Raw genomic sequence first — 22,487 nt, forward strand, 5'->3', positions numbered from 1 at the left:
ATTGAACACGACTGCTGTGTCTCAATCCTGGGGCTGGATCCTCCCAAGTGCGTAGCCTGCAAAGGAGATTACTCCGTCGACTGCTCACTCAGAAGGAGATGGAAGTCATGTGCCGTGTGAAATGAGACAGTCTATCCCACACAACTCTCCTCGCTGTACACCAGGCTGTACCAAGAGGTTAACTGCCACCCTCTGAACCACAGTTCTCCCTGCCCCCCAAAGCCTGACTGCTGATTTAACTCCTAATCAGCCAAAACATCCGAAAAATCTGATATATATAAACATATCTGATTAAAGTATACTTTTCCATGTAGCTCAAAAAGAGAGGACACATCAAATATTACTAACCTGGAATATGATCTACAAGCTGATTTGGAACAACAGACAGAATTTGTACAGAAATAAAATACTATTTCTACAACAACAACACCATAAGTCAACTATTCAAACCAATGCAATTAACTCTATAATTATTAATTATTCACAGTAGATAGTTTTTCGAATTGAAGTACTATGACAATGCTGTTTGTGAGCTTTCTGCACACAATGCATTCAGTTGTGAAAGGTGAACAGGGCTGTGCCACAAAAACTAAACAAAGGCAAATGCAACTTCTTAAATTACCTCATTCTAACATGAAAGATTAACTCAGCTTAAGAGGCTGCTCTTGAATCAGGCGTCGACTAGTGAAAAGAGCAGGTGTTGTTGATGTGTACGTGTAATGTGCGCTGTTATGAGTCACATTATGCAAATCATTGTGAGGGTGGAAGCAGCAACTCTGACCAGTTTCTAACACAGGATAAAGTCTTGGAATTTTGGATTTTTAATAACACCTCTGTTGTCAGTTTCATAAGACACAATGACTTGTTTAATGTTTACAACTTACTGTCAATGTGTGTGATAAGTCAAACTCACCAGGTCTGTCTTGGGCATGTCCTGATAGTCTGACGAGTAGTATGTTGCAGTTTTCCCAAAGCCATTGTCACCTGCGGCCTTTGGTGGCTGAGCGTGTTGCCGGTACGTAGCACTCTTTGGTGTCCAGCAGAAAAGGTTGATGGACTCATGGACACAGCGCTCAATGTCAATTTCTGCATAAGAACAAGCAAAAGCAGAAAAGCACAAAATTGTCAGTGGTGGAGCCGCTCCCAACCAGAGAGACATTTTTGTGGTCCAGGTTTGATAAGTCAGGTAACATTAACCTACACCCACTCAAAGCATTTCTAGTGATCCACCAGAATATTTATGAATATATAATTATTTCCTTGCAATAGCACGTTGAGAAATGTTTGTCCCCACGACAATTAACCTCTTTACCTGGGGAATCCTCTCGGGCTGGATGATGAGGCGAAAAAAGGTTATCACAATCCAAATTCTCCAAAAGAGTTCACGTCAGTAATTATTGCAATTACATTTTTTTGGGGCAGACTTATTAATGAAAACTGGCTCACAACCTCCTCCTAAGGTGCAGCTGCCAGCGAGGTGTACAGGGAAGAGGGACTGAGAGACAGAGAGAGCGCAAACAGTAGCCTGTGCACTTGCTACTGACCTGACTTGACACTTTTTGGCCCCCAGGTAATTGAATAAAGAATGAATAAATGTTTTGTCTTGACAGCAGCACCAAATAAAAAAAAGTTAAGGTATCATCAAGGATAATATAATTTAGACAAAGGTGAATGAACAAAGATAGTTAACAATATGAGAATCTTTCCTTTGATTCAGTCATAAAAGAAAAGGAGATTATGTAAATGTGTTATGGGATTAGTTGTAGAAATAAGAAGCTTGACCTTGGCATTTTGCTGCCATTAATAATCTTAAGTAGTCATCCAGCAGCGACAGCAGCTCTTTGATAATAAGTGGCTATCATTTGGCTGCTGTTCCTCATCTGAGCTCTGGTCTCAAAATAAGATTTTATTAGAAGGCAAGATTTCTCCTCTTCCGTGGTATCCAGCCATCTCCTGCACCTCACACAGAGAACAGAGGGGATTAGAGAACAGGAACTCAGTGGATTGGCCAAAGAATTGGGAATTAGGGGTTCTTCAGCAAGCCTGGCTAATGAGCACTCTTTGGTATGACCTGCACCTGGGCCAGACTATAAAGATATTATAGAAAATGTATGTTTTCCCTCTTCTTAGTCACAGTGGCATCACGTTTGGGGGAGGGTTGTCAGCTCTCATGGGCTAGGACCTGCACAGACTCAGTTACAAGGTTCATTCTAGTGAAAAACCCACTGGTGGCCTGAAATTTCTTATTGAGTGGCTCATTGGCAGTTCAGGGGAAACACATTTGCCTCCCGAGGGTGACAAATTCTACATGCAATCACTCCTTCTGCTAAGAGAGACAGGGAGGAGGATGGGGAGATTGATATGGGCTCTAACAAGCCTAGGGCTCAGCTGGGCATTCACAGAAGCCAATTCTGTTACGGAGTAATTTTTCTTTTTAGTCAGACAAAATTACATTTTAGTAATTATACAGAGGCATTGATTGCAGGCTGTCACTTCTTGCAACAAACAGTAGAATAGCATGATTAGTTAAGATAAACGCTTGCGCTTCGTGGAATTGAACTGTGGTGCAAGGGAAGCGGGGGATGGCAATAAGAGAGATGAAAGAATTCAGTGAGAAAATTTAAGTTTGTACAATAATGTTCCAACCAGTTATTGTATAACAAACACACCATGAATTAAGGAACACAAAGTACAAGGCCAGTACAGTAGTTGTGATAATTCCATTCTTTCTCCTTCGCAATTGTTTTATTTGTTAACCCACGATCAGAGATTACATTATGGGGTGATGAGAGTGGACAGTGACTATCTACTGTGCAGGGATGTATTCATTCATCCATTAATCATACATAGTGATGACAATAAAATATACCCCTAATCACATTATGATGACACATGCCTTTGTTGTATTCTATTTCAATAAACTGATCATGGTAAGATAGCATTCTAGTGGTTCTGTCTTTGTTCTAATGATACTTGGATGGATAATGTCCTTGTATGACTTTAAGGGATGAACTTACATACTTGGTTACAATTATTACTGCATTTTTTTTACACTACTTTCAGTCATCAGTAAACGCTTGGCGCTCTCATTTTTCCACCATCTCACAGTGAAACATAGGTCTTAGATCAGGTACATAAGGAATGTCGGACCAACAATGACCCTCCTTGTTTTTTAACAACGCAGATAGTATGGAGAGACCTCAAGTCTGGAGAGTGGGTAGAAACATTGCTGAGAAGAGTATGACTTGATGATAGTCTGCAACTCAAATAGCCAGAATCAGAACCAGCAAGTTCAAGAGCAATGAGGGACAGTTTAAGACCCCATTCTGAATATATACAAGGTTATTAACATTCGTCCTGAGTGATCCCATCACATGCAGACAGCACTAAGTACATCCACTGCATCCTGAATCCTACATTTCAATTAAATCATGTGTTATTTCCCAAAGTGAACGTGCAAAACATAAATATTATATTGAAATACATGTATATTGAACTTCTTTGTATTGGTGTTTCATGATTTGATGCTACAGCTTTACTTCACTCAGCTCCAACAGACTCTTTTTTTCTCTTCCTCTACCTGTCTCTCGCAACAAGACACGCAGACAAGAACATAAACACACACATTGACATCAGACATATTTATGCAGTCAAACTTGTTAAAAACATAATTCTATTCTAGCAAGGTGTCAGTGTGAATATGAATACAGCAGTGGTGAAGCCACATCTGATCACATGTGATCACAGGAGACAATCCAGGATGTGCTGGGTGTGAACAGTCACATTTAACACAGCCAGCTTCTGATTGGATCTCTTAGGGACAGATTTCAATTCCAAAATCATCAAAAAAGATGATGATTGCCATAACTACAGACACAAAAGTACTTGCGAGTATGTAGTGTGAGGTTGGTTGGTATAAAACTTAGGTGTAATCAGGCACACTGCAGCCAAGGAAAAGCAGCAAAAATAATTTGTGCTTGGGTAAACCAGGTCTGAAGTCAGTGGCATAATATTGTGATGGTAATAAGCCCCCATTGACTGAAGCACAACATGCATACACTCAGCCTGATGGTTCACCTGTGTGCAAATGGAAATGGTTTTCAGAAAAGCACTCACTACCCGCTAAAACTGTAAGCTAAGTTGCAAGGACACCTGATTTCTAAAGGCAATGGGAGAGAGCACTCTGATTAACGTATTACATTGTATGGTCAAATCATACCCATAATTATTTTAGAGGCTAATTAAGTCTATTTAGAACCGTAACACTCAGCATAACAACCTTTCATTCTATAAAATTGGATTCAGACATATCATAAATGCACTTGCACCATGCGCTCTTCACCATATCTTTAGATTGTTAATGTAGAGCCCTGAACTCTCAACAGCAATGTTCTACTTCTCCTTCTGCCAGTGTCTAAATGTGTCCCCAGATGCAGTGGAGCCATGAGCACTCTCAACAGCCCATGGTTATTTTTCTCAGAACTAAATGTCTATAACCAGAGCTCATCAGTTCTGTGCCCAGCTCTGCTCATTTAGACAGACGCTAATGTCCCGTGAAGGCAAATGCTGCTGCATCATCAGTAAACACACGGTTCCTGTCAGCCGCAGAGCCTCTCTGGTCCATTGTGAATCAATGAAGTCTCCAAACAAGAGAAAGTTATAGATTGCCCAAGGCTACCAGCCTAAGCAAATGAGAACCACAAAATAAGATTAATTGCCAATAAACGGCAGGCTGAGACATATTGTTGGCTCGAAGGAAAAATCTTGCAGTACAGGTCTTACCAAACAAATTTTACATTTAATGTACTTTTACTTTGATATATATATATATATGTATATATATATATATATATATATATATATATATATAAAAAACCTTAATTGAAAACAATTCAGGGGTGATGTAGTCCACTGTGTTACCATGAGGGTCAAGAGGAGCTATAGGAACATTTTTTGTGAAGAGCAGGTCGATGACTTACAGTATGCCATTTATTACTCAACTGACATATTGACATTTTAGGAACCAGTGGCTGAACATGACCTCAAAGTCTGTATCACTTTCCTTAAATCTAACCCACTCTCCTCTGTCAGCATATTGGCAACTATGAAGTTCACAGTGTTATGTGTAATAGGCTTGTCACTGAGAATTATTGTCACTGGTCCAATTTAGAGCCTAGAAAGAGAGGACTGTGTCTAAATCATTTAAGAGCCACTGTCCTGTGATGTTATCTTGACCGTTAAATTTTACTCCAACAGTTGCAGATAGGAATAGAAACAGAGCAAACTGTCTTCTTTTAATTCAACCACTAAATGTCAAGCCTACTTAAGCAATGTTCATCTGTCTCTCTAAACCTGATATTAAAAGAAAAACATGTCAATCAAGGTCCTTTATACGGACACAATTAGATACAAGATTCAGTAGGAAAAGACACATTACAGAGACGAAAAATACTACATGATTGCTAGGTTTAAAATAGCAACAAATAAATAGTGAGTAACTTCGATACAGTGCCAATGTTTGCCGATCTTTAAATATTAACTTCTTCCATGTGCAGCTTTTTCATGGCAGATATTTTGGCGGGTCATATTAGGAAAAGAACAGATGTAAATAAACAAACTGATCATGGCTGACTTCAATTTGGCTTCCACAGTTTCAAGGTGCACGCTGTAGCTCTGTCACACTTACCTGACTTTCATGAACTGAAGGGATATTAATATTATCAATAACACTTGTCAAAATGTGAAAAGGGTTTGTAAAAGTTTAAAAACAGCATTCATGTTAAAATCCACCATACAGTATTTTTGAGTCTTGCTCTCTGCCTGAGTTAGCAGGAGACTCATTTTCTTCTGTCCAGCCAGAATTGGGTAATATTTTTTTGGAGGGGCCTGACACGTGCAGCTCCTGTATTTACAAGCATGTGGAGCATGTGGAGTCTACTGTGAAACAAATGAATGCGAGCCTCAGTCGTATGAGGACATCAATTCTGCACGTCTTATGGCAGGAAGGAGCAGGTGCTGGCCACAAATTAAAAAATTTGCCATAACTCACAGTCTATGTACTTTATGTGTGTGTGCATGTGCCAGGGGGAGTTATAGATACATTGGTAGCCAACACCTTGCTAGCAGCAATATTAGAGACTCCTATTATATGCATTAAATATATCAAATGTTTTCTAATTCAATATTTACATTATTGTGCATATATTGCATTAATTATGTTAACTAGCATGTCTGTATTGCCATGCATAAACGCTGACAGCTAGCAAACCAAGTACAGTTTATCGCGTCAAATCCTTAAGGTCTGTAAGAAACCCATGACACTGGTTGTTGAGATAACACAATCTGAATCAAGGTGATGGACAAACCCACAGGCAGACCCCAAATCACCAGCACAGCTATCAGAAAAAAGTAAATAAAACACTTAACACTCCACACTAATAAGCATTCAGTAGTAAGAGTGTTACTCCACTCCACTGCTGTCCAGCAAAAGTGATAAATGCTGTGTTGAATTGGGTTTAGCCGTCTGTGTCTGCAACAAGTCATATCAAACTATTTTGAGTGTGGACCAGAACATGGCTGGAAGATTGAGTAAACAAACCCTGTTTGGGGCCACTGTTGTCCAGAATTCCTTCCTAATATAGTAAATATATAAATAAATATAAATATAAACATAGAGATTGAGCTTACTGCAGCTCTAGGCCAGCATATTTTACCTTTATAAGGCAAACTGGCTCTGGCTTTTCCCTTCCACCTCAATCACATGAATCTGTTGGACTTTGGCAGTAAAACACAGTGAAGTATGGCAACATTGACTTAAGGCAGGAGAGGAGGCTGCTGGCCTTCATTTGCAGAGTCCTCCAGCATCCCTTTTAGACAAATCATCCCTGTCTATGTTGGTTTTAAAATCCCAATGTCATCCTGGCTTTCAGGTTAAAAAAAAAAGAAGGCTAAGCAGTTTTTGGAAATAGAGTTGTAAAAGAAATTGTGTGAGCTATCCTTCAGGCAAAGGCATACATTATGAATGCTGTTCTCAGAGTTTATGTCACAAATACTTTGCTGGAGTAATCACTTTGTGAACTGAAGCTGTAAAGTGGGCACGTATTAAGAGCCACTGTTAGAAGCCTTCACTCTGTGTGACGTACGCAGTCGATAAAAACAGCAAAACCCACCAGCGAAGGTGTCAGTGTGTGTCTCTACCATGAAAACATCTGGTCCAGGAGACTGTCCATTACAAGTACTTAAGAAATATGTGCCACCAACTCTGTATGATTAGAATCAACCCTCTAAATGATTCCTCTCTTTGGACGACCCTCCTCCTGTGTATTATTTAAAACATGAAGCTGAAATGCTGTTTTTGCTTGTAATGCACTGAAACCTTCAGGGATTAACAACCATACTGCTGAGTTAAGAGGCTTAATTTCAGTATTTGCCACCCCACCTACAGTACAGTATACGCCAGACATTTGGTTGTAGTCCTTAATTCCCATGCTAATCCTGAAATTAATTTGTTTTCATGACATATATCATGCCAAGATATCATGCTAGAGTGGCCATACTACCATCAAAGCTAAATATTTAACGCTCTGAAATTAGGATAAGTCATGGAAACACTGAGGTGCAGTAGTTGACTGATGGATGCAAAGCAGGGAAGGAAGTAGAGTATGTCTGCATTCATTCATCCTCATTATCACTATGAAGCACTGTGTGCCTTTGGTAAAAATGGACAACCTTCAAATGAGTTATTTTGTAGTGGTTTCAACTTGTTTATAACCACTGAGCGATTACCGATAAAATCAAGCACAAAGTAAATAGCCCTGTTATTAATTAGTGAGTAACACTTGGCCTAACTTGAGTACACAATAGACCTGGAAATAGAGACAAACAAACATGTATACACCAGTTAATTCTCACCTGGCAGGTCAGAGAAGAGCAGGATGCACTCATTGAAGCCATTAGCCAAGAGACGATCCCTGAGTTGCTGCAATATAGCCACACCAATACAGAAGGGGAAAGAGGAGTTACCCAGCAGCAGCGTGTCCCACAGGTGAAAGATCTTGTGCAGCGGAAAGACGTCTACATGACAGGTACAGGGACGAAAACAACAAGAGAGGATTTCACAATTTAACTGAAAACGAGGGAAAGGCAAATCCCCAAGGCATGTAGGACAGGATCCTGCAAGCAGGAATATAACATCCAACGTGCACACAGTGGCAAATGGGGCATCAGCTTGTACATAATGATTATAATTTGCATGTGCATGGCGCATTTACTTAACATGGCGCTATGGCTTTGAAATGGTAAGCCCACTAAGCAAAATTGTGCATTGGCGAGGTTGCCTGGAGGGATATTTGATGTAAGGGAGGCAGCTGGGAAAATGTTTTTAGGTGGGTGTCGTTGTAGAGATATGACAGGAAGAACATCTGGGGGCCGAGAAGCTTTACAGCAAAGAAGCCTGCACGGGTTATTTAGAGCCACATAAAACCTCATCCTGATAATACATCCCACTGCACTTTATGTTTTCACATTCAGTATTTGAAAATGTAATGTTTCCTCCTTTTACTGATTTATGAAATGTAATCACTACTGTCCAACATGGATGCTTGCCAGGAGATGTGGCGTGCGTGGGTGGGGTGTGGCTGCCCTGACACGGGCTGAGAGAGCAAGAGTGGTGACAAAGTGCCTCGGAGGGTCCGCACCACATTAGCAGTCTGCGGCAGTAAGACCAGTGCATGTGAGTGACAGGCTGTGCGTGTAAGTGTCTATGTGTGAATGGAAAATGACCCTCCAACCTTGACTCATATTGGATTGGAAACATTAGCAGTCAGAGGGATGCACGTCCTCTCAATGCCTCAGGGGAAGGGAAAGGGGTTAAAACTCAAACACTGTACCCCAATATGATGTGCACAGTGTGGGGTTCAGATAACCTCGACGTGTAGAGTAGAGAGTAATTTGAAAACAGTTAAAAAAAAAAAACATCACATACGCTCTAACTGTAAATGTCTGTTGTAGATCTGCAAAATTAAATCAACAAGGCAAAAAGTTATTCAAACAGTTGGACTGTATGATGGAGCCGTGCCTAGAAGGCGCAGAGGTTAATTGCGTAAAATTTAATTTGTTAAAATGATCTGTGACCCCTTTTAATATGCTCGTAATTCAGAGCTCCAACTGCTCTCGGTGGATAGATAAAAGCGTAACGCTGCCATCAGCTGACAAACTGCACACCGAGAACCTGCCAAAACAAAATCTCTGTGTACCTCTAACATGGCACAGCACGTGAAGGGATTCTACATGTTTTTAGAAGCCAAAAAAAACACCCTGCACCTGCTTTACAGTGTAGAGTTTACAGCTGTTTAGTCAAAGACAAGTGACACTTGAAACAGATGTGTACCTACCTAAAAAGAAAAAAGTAATGTCCTATCAATGACAATGACAATGACAATGACAGGTGCTCTACATTATATGAGAGCTAAGACAACCCTGAAATGAACCCTGAAAACAAACCTTCATTAGCCTGCTGGTTTTCAACAGTGGTAAAATATACTTTCAGATCATTCACTTTAAGTACAAAGTTGACCAAAGTAAAATGACAACATAAAGGAATGTTAATGTTCTTAAAGTCTTGTTTCGTTAAATGAATAATATATCAACATACAGTTGCTGAAATAAGTATTCGATCCCTCGCTGTTTTTGTAAGTTCACCCACTGACAAACAAATCAACGGTCTATACTTTAAATTGGAGGTTTATTTTAACAGATAGAGACAGAATATCAAAAAGAAAACCCAGAAAATCACATAAATCAAAAGATTTAAATTATTTTGCAATTCAATGAGTGAAATAAGTATGTGACCCCCTATCAAAACATCACTAAGTTCTTGGTGGAGAAACCCTTGTTGGCAAGTTCAGAGGTCAGACGTTTCTTGTAGTTGATCACCAGGTTTGCACACATCTCAGGAGGAATTTTGGACCACTCCTCTTTGCAGAAATCCTTAAGGTTTTGAGGCTGTCGCTTGGCAACTCGAAGCTTCAGCTCCCTCCACAGATTTTCTATAGAATTAAGGTCCCAGAGACTGGCCAGGCCTCTCCAGGCCTCTCCACCCCTTCGTTATGCCGTGGCTATATGTTTTGCTGGAAGACCCATCCACGACCCATTTTATGTTTCCTGGCTGAGAGAAGGAGTTTGTCACCCAGGATTTCACGGTACAAGGCCCCATCTATCTTTCCCTCGATGCAGTGAAGTTGACCTGTCCCCTTAGCAGAGAAACACCCCCGAAGCATAATGCTTCCACCTCCATGCTTGACAGTGGGGATGATGTTCCTGGGGTCATAGTCTGAATTCCTCCTCCTCCAAACACAGTGAGTCGAATTGATTCCAAAGAGCTCGATTTTGATCTCACTTGACCACATCACCTTCTCCCAATCATTATCTAAATCATTCAGGTGTTCATTGGCAAACTTCAGACGGGCCTGTGCATGTGCCATCATGAGCAGGGGCACCTTACGGGCGCTGCTGGATTTGAATCCATTACGGCATAGTGTGTTACCAAGTGTTATCAGTGTTTTACCCGTTTTCCTTTCTTAAATGTGGTCCCAGCTGCCTTGAGATCATTAACAAGCCCCTCCCGTGTAGTTCTGGGCTGATCCCTCACCTTTGCGTGGAGCCCCAGACCGATGGAGACCACAGTCATTTTATGTTTCGCACCAACAGTTGTCTCCTTCTCATCCAGCTTCTTGCCAATGGTCTTGTAGCCCATTCCGGCCTTGTGCAGCTCTACAATCTTGTCCCTGATGTCCTTAGTGTATTTGGTCTTGCCCATGATGGAGAGGTTGGTGTCTGATTGATTCATTCTGTAACAGGTGTCTTTTATACAGGTAACAAGTTGAGATTACTTTATTCCTCTCACTTTAAGTGAGAGGACTAGTCTGTGGGAGCCAGAATCCTTTATTGTTGGTAGGGGATCAAATACTTATTTCACTCAATGAAATGCAAATAAATTTGTATCTTTTTTTAAATATGATTTTTGTTTTTGGTATTCTGTCTCTCACTGTTAAAATAAACCTACCATTAAAAGTATAGACCTTTAATTTGTTTGTTAGTGGGCAAACTTACAAAATCAGTGAGTTTCCTCCACTGTATAAGCAGAATCTTAATGACAAGTACGCTATATTTGAGTTCAGCTTACCAGCTTTATACCATTTCAGATATTAAAACTAGATTTAATGATGTGTGTACATAAATATAGTGGTGAATGTGAATTTGTGACTGTATTTTTTCATGAGTCATGTAAGAGATAAGCTAAGCAGGAGCCAAGCAGTCCATCCTCCAAATGCTGGAGAAAAAAATAGTGATATAGTCCTAAATTGTGAGATTTTTACTCCCAAAAAATATTTGTAATGTTTGTGGTATGAGCAGCTTAATGCACAGGTAGAAATTTGAGATGATGCAGAACTGAGCATTTGAGTCTTTCCCCCATTCGTCCAGGAATAGAATGAATTAGCAGCTGTAATAAAGGTCACAAAGAGAAAAAAAAACACCCTTCCAGCCACTTTTATTGTGACTCTATCCTAAAATACCATATCAAGGTTTTTTGAATTATGCACAGTCAGTGACACATCACATCCACATTGTGAGAGCAAGGAGAAACAACTTACGTGTAAACATCGTCAGGAACCATGGAATCGCATAAAGCTGTAAGGGGGAAAAAAAGAAAAGAACGTAAGCTACACCATATTATGAACTGATGTAGTGTCTATTTTTATGTAATGCTTAGTAAGTCAAGCACTCGAATTAGATGAACGAATGTCTTCATCACTAGAGGGATTTCTGTCTTTAAAAACCAGCACACATGGCTCTACATGTCTATGGCCTCTGAGGAACAGAAATGACAATAAAGAGCAAATGGTTTTTGGTTTTGTTATTTCCCAGTGGGGAGAAAACAAACAATGAAGTTTATTGTGTCAGTCTTGCCTTCACTGTTTCTTCTCATTGTACTCTCTGTTTCATACTTCCCCTGCAGAAAATGCATACCACTGAAAGACCACACACACACAAACACACACACCGTTAGCCACTTGTTCCAACACCTGCCAATTGTTGGTCACAGTTGCTGCGACTTTGTAAGCAGCAAAGCAGCAAAGGGTCTGGATGTAAACTGTCTGCTAAATGCAGAGGAGCTGGTGATGGGACCTCTTCTGTGCCCAGGATTGATGAGCAGGAGAGAAAGCCAGCACACTCCGAGTTAAAGACTCAATCTGGACAGCACAGCAGCAACACTGCAAGTCCAGCCAGATTGGATTAGTGTAGGTGTAAATGGCAGGCTCAGGAGAGGAGATGTGGCCAAATTGAAAAAGGCCTAAATTAAACTACTGGCTTGCAATCTGACTCTTTCCCCATGGCATTACTGGAGAATAGACCTTGACCACCACCACCACCACCACCACCTCTCTACCAGATTATTCATGGTTTGGAACACTTGCATTAGATTGGTCTTTTTCTATAAAGACATAGAGGTATTAATCTAGCTATGATTTGGAACACATTTATTTTAAATCTGATGCATTTCAGAGTCAGACAGATTTAAAAGCCTGAGTAAAGAAAAAAAACAGTTCAGAGTGTTCTCTGACGTTCAGAGGAAAATGGGGATTTAGGGCCTGTAAAGTCTAATTACTAGGATCGACATCAAAGATGAAAGCTGTATCAACAAAGCTTATTCTAATATTAGCCTGGTCTAACAATAAAAACAGGCTTAAGAGGTTTCCTCTGATAGGCAAGTCAGTGCTGGCACTACAGTAAGAGGCAAATCAGCATCATAGGATCATGCTTTTCTCTCGGGAGCCAACATAGCAAGTTTGTGTTAGCAAAAACTTTTCATTGGGTAATGTCCCAGAAGCGGCTCTACAGCTGACCCATATTCATCAGCACACTAACTGAAACCCTAGAGAGACAGTGGATACTTTAACCTTGTCACTGTTTGAGCAGAGCTGTGAGAAGGAGGGATAAAGGGCGGGAAGATGTGGTACAGGGTAAGAAAAATAAGGTAAGTCTGACAATCATTAAGTGTGCCTGGCAGACATTAGCCTTTGTATAAATCATCATCAGTGGACTATAGGGAGAAGCTGACCCTGGCCACAAACTCTGGAAAGGAAGATATACAACAACAAATATCAGTGACAATGAAAAGATACCCATAGTTTTCTACGAATAGTGATTTACTTTGCTCCTGGTGCGGGGCCAGAAAACTGGAACAATTTCTAACTCTCTTTGACTTTTCATCGAAGGTAAACTTGCAATAAACGACAAATGTGTTATCCCGCTATGTCTCCCACTACCGTTTATTGTGGTTAGTATGGCAGGGCAATCGCACACTTGATAACTTACATCTGGAATGAAGCCAATCTCATTTAGATGGTTGCTGAGCTCTGGGTCATGGAAGGCAATCATTTGTGAGAAAACAGTCAAGTACTCTGAAACACAGGCAAGAGAGGAAAAAGGTCAACATAAAATCTAGAGTTTAACTTGGTAACAAACAAACAAAAAAAAGGAATGAAAAATGAAACAATGAAAAGGTTTTTTTTTTTTAAATAAAACAGGAAACTTTTAGACTCAAATGTTTACAACTGTGCAGACTGTGCAAACGCGAAAATGTAAAACTACTGTGCGTGTCCAAATGGAAACCCAATGCAGCATAATCATGTGTTAATGCCATTCTTCACACTGTAGTTCAACGAAAAAAGCTCTGACCAGATAGACAGACATTAGCGCGCCTGCTTCAGGGCATCTAGCAGCGGAAAGAAATGATAATAGCCACGTTCCCCACAGAGCTCAAGAGGTGCATTGTGTAACTGTTTATCAGTCATGTAACTATTGCTTCTGACATTTTGTCTGCAGGCTTTTGCGGTTTCATTTGTTTCTATCTGCAAATGATGTGGCTCAGCTGCAAACTCCATTAAGACAGACTGAAATTAGTTTTCACAGCATACGAACAACGCGGCGGCAAGATTTAATCAACAGTGAGCTGAGGAACTTAGTTCAATGCTCTGACCATGTTCAATGCTCATTAATTAATTTGCAGTGGCACTTGACTATGTTAGAAGTGGAAGTGGATGGGATGGAGAAGGGAAGCAGAGGGTGCAATTGATATAACAAACAGCGTGGGGGGGGGGGATCAATGATTCAATGTGTAAATCACAATAAAACACTCGCAGCTCTATTCCACTCACAATAAACTGTATATCTCACCTTGGATGACATGGGAGTTGTCCTTCAGGAAAAAATTGTACAAGTATTTAGGGATGAACGAAGACATGCAGGCATATGCCAGTGCTGTAAAGAATGAGACATATGTTAATGAAGGTAGAGCAGAAATACAACTAATCTACAATATTCAGCACGTTCAGAGTCTTACCTTCATTGTTGAAATTCAGGTACAGGAACGGGGCACAAAGAGAGTCCAAACCTGTAATGATAATATTAATAAAGCAGTTAAGTTACAACGGCAGTTTAGAAGACACGGCGTGATCACCATCTAGTGTTCAGTCTTGTGAAGCACAATGGAAACTAGTGAATATTGAAAAGGAAAAAAAAAAAGACATAAAAATGATTGATAGTAGGAGAGACTGACACAGGGGAGACACTAACCCTGCCAGTAGACCAGGTCAGGGTGGGAGACCACCCAGGCTTTCAACACACGCCTGAACTTGATATGGCCCTGAGGAGATGACAGCAGCTCATCATACTGGTGGCAGCGTGGGATGTCCACCTCGATCTGTCCAAGATAACATAATATCTGATTAGAAAATTCAACAGGAAGTTATATACTGTATAAATATCCACCCTCCAGCTCTGTTCTAAAAATAAAAATCTTTCCTAGAAAAGTTGTCAACTGTATCATGTAACTGTCTGTAACATCATTTCATTCTAATACACGTTTCCTGAACGTCCCTTCCAGAATGCAGAGACAGTGTGACAGTACCAAAAAAGATTTTATAATACAAAACATTTATCAGATTTAACAATACCACCGATCTTTAATCTTTTTTAGTCAGTAAAAAATTATAAAAAATAGTCTTTAACCCTAAGAACACATTTTGGCTGCTTTTCTCCATTACTATGTTTAAACATACAGTATATACAGAGGGTATAAGAATGTACAATATAGAGTGTCTTATATCCTTTTTTTATATCCTGATGAAACATTTCTTACATTTTCACCAACTATATAAACACACCTGAGCAAAAAGTCCACACAATGTTCAAAATTGGATTGCATTTGTGAAATTTGGATAAACGTCGAAGTTCACTTGGCTTGTTTTTATGAACAAAAATAAAATAAAAACGCTGTATTTTTGTGACTTCTGCACTATCACTACTAAAGATGCAATATAAAATCGAATCATAACTTTGACTCAACAACACATAAGAAGCAAACCCCCCCACATTTTTTAAAGCCTGAATATGTGACCTATAAACACACACACCCAGGATGTCCATATAAGGAGTTGTGTATTATTCCCATGGCAAATAACCATGGCTGCACCTGCGGCACAGATCCATGCGGCATCAGCACTAAGGGTTAACAGGAATAAATGTGTACATTTATCAGATGTTGGTTTTTAAATTAGCTTATGTCTATGATACTGGACAGACACATTTTCAGTTAACCCTAAAACTGTGTGACTTAACATGACTGCTAAAAAACAAACAAACAAACAAACAAAAAACATACCTGTCTGTCGGTCGGAATGGGAGTATCCTTGTCTATGGTGTCATATTTGGCCTGAATGTCTCCCTGTGTGAAAACTTTGAGTAAGTGTCCACACAAAATTAAAACCATTTTTCCAACACACAACATATGATTCATCTTGTACCTCAATGCCCAGCAGTGCAGCCCACGCTAGTCCTCGAACAAGAGGAGGAATATCCACCCTTGCCTCTTTCCACACTAGGTTCTTCTTGTATGGATAGGCCTAATGACAAAGATTACATCACTCAGTTTTAATTCAACAATAATACACACACATGTCCATGTGTGTGTGGCATCTCCTGTGCTGCGCGTAAACGTGTGACTCATCTTGTGCGTGGAGGGATTTGCATTTTGACCTTGAGCAGCCTGTCGAAGAGGATGATGCGGATGAGTTGGTACTCGGTGTCTCTCTCGCGGATGATGAGTGGCAGCGTGACGGTGGTCGACAGCTCATTGCTGCTGTTGGACTGGGGCAGATTTGACTGTCTGCGGGAGGGAACAGTGAAGGGGAATATGACATTACCCAAACCAACAAGAATAAATGATTGGTTGAGGTGAAAAATAGTGACAGGGGACAAGTAATGGATGGGGATTGCTTACTCATCTTCCAGCAGAGGGTAATAGGCTTCTCCTGCAACATCCTTCAGTCTCTTGATAAGGCAGAGAGAAGCTTGTGTTAAAAAAAATTACACATAATCATTTATTGAACGGATTGATCAGATCTGGTGTTGTCCATGGCCCAGTTTTATCAAGTGTGATAAACAAGCATAAGCACCACAAATAATGTTTAGGCAAATAAGTGTCATGTTGATTAAGTTGTATTTTAACTTTGTACTAAATTGTGTTAAAAGGTTCATAAAAGCATGAACTAAAGAACTAACAGTTGATAATTATTTTTTGGGACTCCACTAATTCGACTTTCCTTTATTCATGTATTAATCAATTGACTCTTTGGGCTATAAACTTTCCAAAACCAAGGACAATTGTCGTTGGTGGCCATGGTGATGTGTCTAAAATGTTTTGTTTCGCTTTAGTCATCAGACTAAAATCCAAAATCTGTTTACAGTGATGTAAGACAAGGAAATAAACATTCCTCCGCAAATGAACCATCAAATGCTTGTTTGTTTTTTTTTCTTAAAAATGATAATAAATGGTAACTAAGTAATCAATAAATTATGTATTTGCAACATTGATGTATTCTTTAAATCAACTCAGTAACTAATGCAGAGGATCAATTCAACTTTATGCACAATATCATCATTTACACAATGTTGCGTAATGTACATTTTTAATGTCGTCTTACATTTCTGAGTTGGCACAGAGACAGTGTGACGGTAGTGTCATCGAGCAAGAAACTCCGATCCCTGCCCTGGCCAAATGACTCCCCATCTTCCAGGACAAAACTACATGGGAAAAGCAAAAACAAACACGATAGCACATTTTTACTACAACTGAGAGCGAAATTACCTTTATTCGTGATTATGTATGCGTTTGATGTACTTGGGCAGTGTGCAGATTGGAGGTTTGGACTGTATGATCCCCTTATTGGTCAGCTCCTTCTCCAGGTCTCCCCCAGCCAGACACCACAGATGGTACACCTCATATATGGCTCGCTCAGATAGGTAGTTGTCATCGTCGTCTAACGGCAAACACACAAAACCATAACACTGTAGCATGTAACAGCAGCTGCCATACATTCTCAATGATTAGTCATATGGTAGCAGTTATATTTACTGTACATTTAAAGAAATCTGAAAGAGTGAATGTTGCCTACAATGTTGAAAACAAACATCTTAAATGTTCTCTTAATCAAAAGGACGATATACTATAAATGATAAAATATGACCGTAAATTTAATCCTAATATTATACAACTGTAGAATTGAGGAAAACACAGTAACATCTGTGTGTTTTAGAGGAAGAGTTGGTGAATGAGACCCAGTGCTCAATGTAGCAACAATCTGCAAGATTGTCTCTGTGTGCCACTCGTTTTCTAACCCTTTCTAAGCGTTTCCTGTTGGATAGGCTGGACATAATATGTATTACAGGTTTGTAGCAATGGAAAGAATATTTCAGAGGATTACAGCAGATCTACTGCGTCTTCTGTGGCTTGAATGTGAACTTTTAGCATCAATAAGGTGTAAAATGCCAACCATGACAACGTCTTTGTCCCACACAGCACTCAAATGCTTAATACATCCTAATTTATGGCCCTGATGATGTTTTAAAGATGCTTTGTTATTTGGTAAAAGTTTGATGAAGAGTAGTTGGTGCAGACCTTTGCAAAGCTCACTGATGTCCTCTGGAAGCTCCAGATGTGCACAACGGAGGGAGGACGAGAAGAGACTAATGGGCCTCAGGAAGGGCGTATGGAGGTATGAAACCAAAGTGAACACAGGGTCTTCCAACAGCTCTGCGGGGGTTGGTCTGGAGTACACAGAAGGATAAGCAGACACACACAGCCTTTAAGCTGCAATCTTGTAAAAACCTCACTCACTCATTGTCTACCACTTTATCCTCCACATGAGGGTCACGGGGGGCTGGAGCCAATTCCAGCTGAGTCCAAATGACCTCATTACCTCTTGTAAAAAACAGAATTATTATATTAAACCTCAAGTCAAAGAGTCAGCAAACAACTGGCGTCTGCATCATCTCACCCACTGGTTAAATCATTCATAATATGCTGCGGTACACGCGTGACCACAGTGTTTTGGAAACTAAACACAATGAGACATCCAGTAGAGAGTGTATTTACCTTTTGGAAGGAAGAAAGGTCAAGCATTTTCTTAATAACTCCAGAACATTATCGGGCAGCGCCTGTAAAAAAAAAAAAAAACATATAAATACTTTATTAGCTGCAGTACAAACAACAAGCATAGGACTCTTTCAGAATTCTAATTATCTCAAAAGGCCAAGAAAGATTTGAAAGTGTTTATACAAAAATGAAAAATGGTAGGGCATCTGTGTGTGAATACATTTCAACACTTGACTTACTGTAAAATATTGAAATTACTTTGACTTCAACTGACAAACAATTTAGAGACTGCTACAAAATCTATTAATTCCAGGCCGGAGTATCAAATATGAACACTTTTGAGTAGCAACCATATTATTCAGTAAAGAAAGGTGTCAAGAAAAGTAAGTATGTCTTTTATTTTTTTAAATAGATCCGATAGTTCCTGACCTAAATCTGTAAATCTATCTTTCTTTAGAGAATATTTAATTCATTTCAAGAAAGACTGTGACAAAAGTACAATGTAGGTATCTGAACCTGAGCTCAGGGGTCGCTTTATATACACAGTTGCCAGTTTATTAGATACACTGAGCTAATGTTCATAAGGTCTAATACAAGAGTCTGAATCCAGGTTTCATAAAGGTTAAAGTTCAGTTTGCTTTGTGTTGTGTGTTGGGATGTGGTTGTTATCTGACGTAGCTTTTTTCATTATTATATCAGTCATTTTGGAGGCTGCAGTGTGTGACTATGGTACTCGCTGTTACTTCTACTACCTTAATTGCATCCAGGCACCCATGTTCCTCAGCAAGGACGGTGACGATGTCATCCATGCAACCTTGGAAAGACAATGTCACTCTGTAAGTCTACAGTAATTTAGCCTCAGTGCAGAGTGCTAAGTGCTTAAAACACTGATCCCCCGGTCACTCACCCAAGGTCAGAATGAATTTCAGTCTCTCGCTTACATCAATAGTCTGCAGCAGTCGTCGACCCTGTGAAAACATTCATGGCATTACGTTTTAAGGTGAAAATGATACGGCATGAATTTAGGCAAAATCCTAAAAGCAACATCTTTTATGAAGTGGTTCATGAAGGATTCTTACGGCACACAGTTCAAAGAGCAACACCCCAAGAGACCAAACGTCAGACTTGGGTCCTGAGGGCAGAGGAGTGTCATCATGAGATGGGTCACTGGGGTGAAAGGAGCCTTGAGCAATCACCTCTGGTGCAAGGTATGATGGGTACCTGAGGTTAAGATCACATAGCAGTTAAGCACTTTACTTAGCCAATTAATAATACTAATTGTAGATTCCTAGTTTACTGCAGTGATCTAAAGAGATCAAAGTTATACAATAACCAAGTGAATAACTATGTAATGTGCTGTCATTGTTCACTTTAGGTGAAGCATACAAAGTCATTCCTAAAAATAATTAGCCAAAACTGTTTATTATGTTCATCACATTTTCCATCCAGATGTCTTGGAGGAACTCATGGGCATGTGCGATCAATCTGCAAAAGAATATTAGGCAGAGAGCATACTTGGTGGAACACAATGGCCTTTGGATTTAGATAAAAGTCCACCAATATGTTACAGTCCCTCAACTAGGAAGCTATGTCCATGCCTCGAAACCTGGTTTCGATGAAAAATGATGGGCAATTATGGTTAAATGTTATGGTCAAACTGCCTTTGTAACATCAAAGAGATACAGGTGAACCTTTGACCTCCAACAGACAGCTCACATAGCTCAGTCAAACCAGTTGAAGAGTTCCAGAGAAGCACTAATGAACCTTTCTCTGTGATAAATGAGGAGAAAGAGATGTACCCAATGGGAAAATCCACATCAGCCCCATGATCAGTCATGTGATAAAGGCCAAACTTTGCCAGCTTGACATTCCCCTGTAAAGAGAAAATCCATCTTAGAATGACAGCATTGCACTGAAGTAATTTGCACTTTTTCTTTTAACCAAAAATACATTCAGACAAATATAAAACAGGTCAATGCGATAGATACAGTACCTTGCAGTCCATCAGCACATTTTGTGCACTGAGGGCTCTGTGCACCATACCATGTTTGTTCATGAAGTCCAAACCTTCAAGGATCTCAAAGGCGACCTGCAGCACCTGCTCTGGACTAATGGAAACAGACAGACAACTGTGTGTCAGACATTTTCAGGGTCAAATTGTGACGAATCCAGATGAAGAGATACTTAAAACAGGTGAGAATGAGGAAAGACTCTATAAACTGTTCTTAAAATGCAAACCTAACCTCAGCCAGCAGATGGCAAGTTTTTTGTATACCATTAATACATATGCACAGATATAATATCTGTATCAACGGCAGGTTGTTTGACAATTACAGCTTATGAGTAAAAGTAAAAGAAGTTCCAAATACTTGTAATTACAAACTCACCAGGCAGTTTTCCCCTGTTTTTGGAAATCACTTAAACAGCTTTCATAGTGTTCAGCGACAACAATCAGTCGCTCTAAAAACAACAAAAAGACACCAAAATTAGAAAATGCAGCTAATTAAGCATAACAGACTTAACATTAAACTAATGGGCTAGAGTGATGAATGCAAAAAAATATGCAGTGCAACACCTTTAGTAAATCCAAAATTTTATATAATGCATGTGCAACAGACATATAATATAATGTCATATAATAAGCCACAGCTTTAACAAGCAACAAGGTGAAACTGGGTAAAACAAGATCAGAGTCAAGTGCTAGGAAAATAAATCTGTTTGGCCTACATAAATAAAAAGGCAGAGTATGTAAAAATATAACATATTGAAAATTAAATATTAAATGCAAGGACAGGGGTGGTGGTGTGGTGGTTAGCGCCAGTGCTTCACAGCAAAGTTCCAGTTTTGACCGTGACCTTCAGGATGGAGTTTGGATGTTCTCCCCAGAAAATTGAAAGTATAAGGATTCAGAATCAGATATCTCCATGGATATTGGCATTTCTCATGAGCATTCTGCTGTACTGTCCAATTTTGAGTTTCTCTCTCTCTCTCTCTCTCTCTCTCTCTCTCTCCCTCTATCATCAAGAGAACAGTAGCTCACAGGAAATCATCTACCTGCTCCCTTGATATCGTGCCTACTTGGTTTTTAAAAGATGTATTTTATGTTGTAGGTCTGCACATCCTTCATTTTATTTCATTTCATTTGAAACAGTTCCCTCTCTTCTTGTGTAGTCCCCAAAAAGTTTTAAACATACCATAGTCCAACCACTCTTGTATCAGTCTCCTCCATGAGTCAAAACTGTTTGCTTTTCATTTCAGTGTGGCTTCTGTGCCTGGCACACCACTGAAGTGACTCTCATTAAAGTTATTAAAATAACTAACAACTCATTAATATTACTGCTCTTACTATTTGTAAGATGTTTGTACTGTTGTTTTATTTTATTTTATAAACTCTTTGTACAATTGTTTTGAAATATGTTTATTATAATTGGAAGGATTGTTTCTATAGCTGTTTTCAAACAGGAACTTTGGATGATGTCTAAAGCATTGGGGTCCAGACATCATCCAGAGTTTGCTCATCACGTAAGACGAGCACAGCGGCTGACTCTCTGGATGAGACACATTCACAAAAGTAGAAGAATAACTGGAGGATCCAGGCAGAGGCACCCCTGTCCAGCTCCCCCATGACACTCAAATAATAAGCTGCATTCAAGAGATATAGTAAGAGATGCATTGGCGAAGACAAGGAGTGGCAAGGTATAGCGATTTGATGTTAGTGTCATACCGTGTTTCCCTCTGGAGATGTCCACATATTGGCAGAGTCTGGAATGAGTGATGGTCTTGAGGATCTGAAAGCGTCCCAGGATTTTGATGGAGTTGGGGGTGAGAGGAAGGCCATTGCTCCCACAGACGTCATGAGGGAGAGCTGATGCAAAGAAGGTGAAGGCCCCCAGCTGAGCGTCTTTAAGGGGTCTCATCCTGTCACTGGAGAAAATAGGAATAACAGCCTTTAGTAGTACAATGTATGCGAGATATATGATAACATGATTAT

At 39.8% G+C, this 22,487-nt stretch overlaps 1 protein-coding gene across 2 annotated transcripts in view; it reads right to left on the reverse strand.

Moving 5' to 3' along the window:
• The window catches only part of tbck (TBC1 domain containing kinase), a 32,782-nt gene that overhangs the window by 9,693 nt on the left and 602 nt on the right, over nucleotides 1-22,487 (reverse strand). For both annotated transcript variants that reach the window (XM_058639875.1, XM_058639874.1), the window contains exons 2-23: nucleotides 22,221-22,420; nucleotides 20,884-20,956; nucleotides 20,490-20,604; nucleotides 20,296-20,369; nucleotides 19,576-19,717; nucleotides 19,404-19,464; nucleotides 19,249-19,310; nucleotides 18,497-18,558; nucleotides 18,020-18,168; nucleotides 17,243-17,381; nucleotides 17,046-17,145; nucleotides 16,343-16,392; nucleotides 16,099-16,228; nucleotides 15,867-15,965; nucleotides 15,725-15,787; nucleotides 14,638-14,764; nucleotides 14,405-14,455; nucleotides 14,239-14,322; nucleotides 13,378-13,463; nucleotides 11,652-11,688; nucleotides 7,912-8,073; nucleotides 914-1,086 (exon numbers count right to left, since the gene is read on the reverse strand). In XM_058639875.1, the coding sequence (XP_058495858.1) occupies nucleotides 914-1,086; nucleotides 7,912-8,073; nucleotides 11,652-11,688; nucleotides 13,378-13,463; nucleotides 14,239-14,322; nucleotides 14,405-14,455; nucleotides 14,638-14,764; nucleotides 15,725-15,787; nucleotides 15,867-15,965; nucleotides 16,099-16,228; nucleotides 16,343-16,392; nucleotides 17,046-17,145; nucleotides 17,243-17,381; nucleotides 18,020-18,168; nucleotides 18,497-18,558; nucleotides 19,249-19,310; nucleotides 19,404-19,464; nucleotides 19,576-19,717; nucleotides 20,296-20,369; nucleotides 20,490-20,604; nucleotides 20,884-20,956; nucleotides 22,221-22,413 (2,232 nt within the window). In that variant the 5' untranslated portion in view covers nucleotides 22,414-22,420. The remainder of the gene's footprint in view (nucleotides 1-913; nucleotides 1,087-7,911; nucleotides 8,074-11,651; nucleotides 11,689-13,377; nucleotides 13,464-14,238; nucleotides 14,323-14,404; nucleotides 14,456-14,637; nucleotides 14,765-15,724; nucleotides 15,788-15,866; nucleotides 15,966-16,098; nucleotides 16,229-16,342; nucleotides 16,393-17,045; nucleotides 17,146-17,242; nucleotides 17,382-18,019; nucleotides 18,169-18,496; nucleotides 18,559-19,248; nucleotides 19,311-19,403; nucleotides 19,465-19,575; nucleotides 19,718-20,295; nucleotides 20,370-20,489; nucleotides 20,605-20,883; nucleotides 20,957-22,220; nucleotides 22,421-22,487) is intronic.

This window comes from Solea solea, chromosome 10, assembly GCF_958295425.1.
Source record: "Solea solea chromosome 10, fSolSol10.1, whole genome shotgun sequence".
NCBI classification, from domain to species: domain Eukaryota; kingdom Metazoa; phylum Chordata; class Actinopteri; order Pleuronectiformes; family Soleidae; genus Solea; species Solea solea.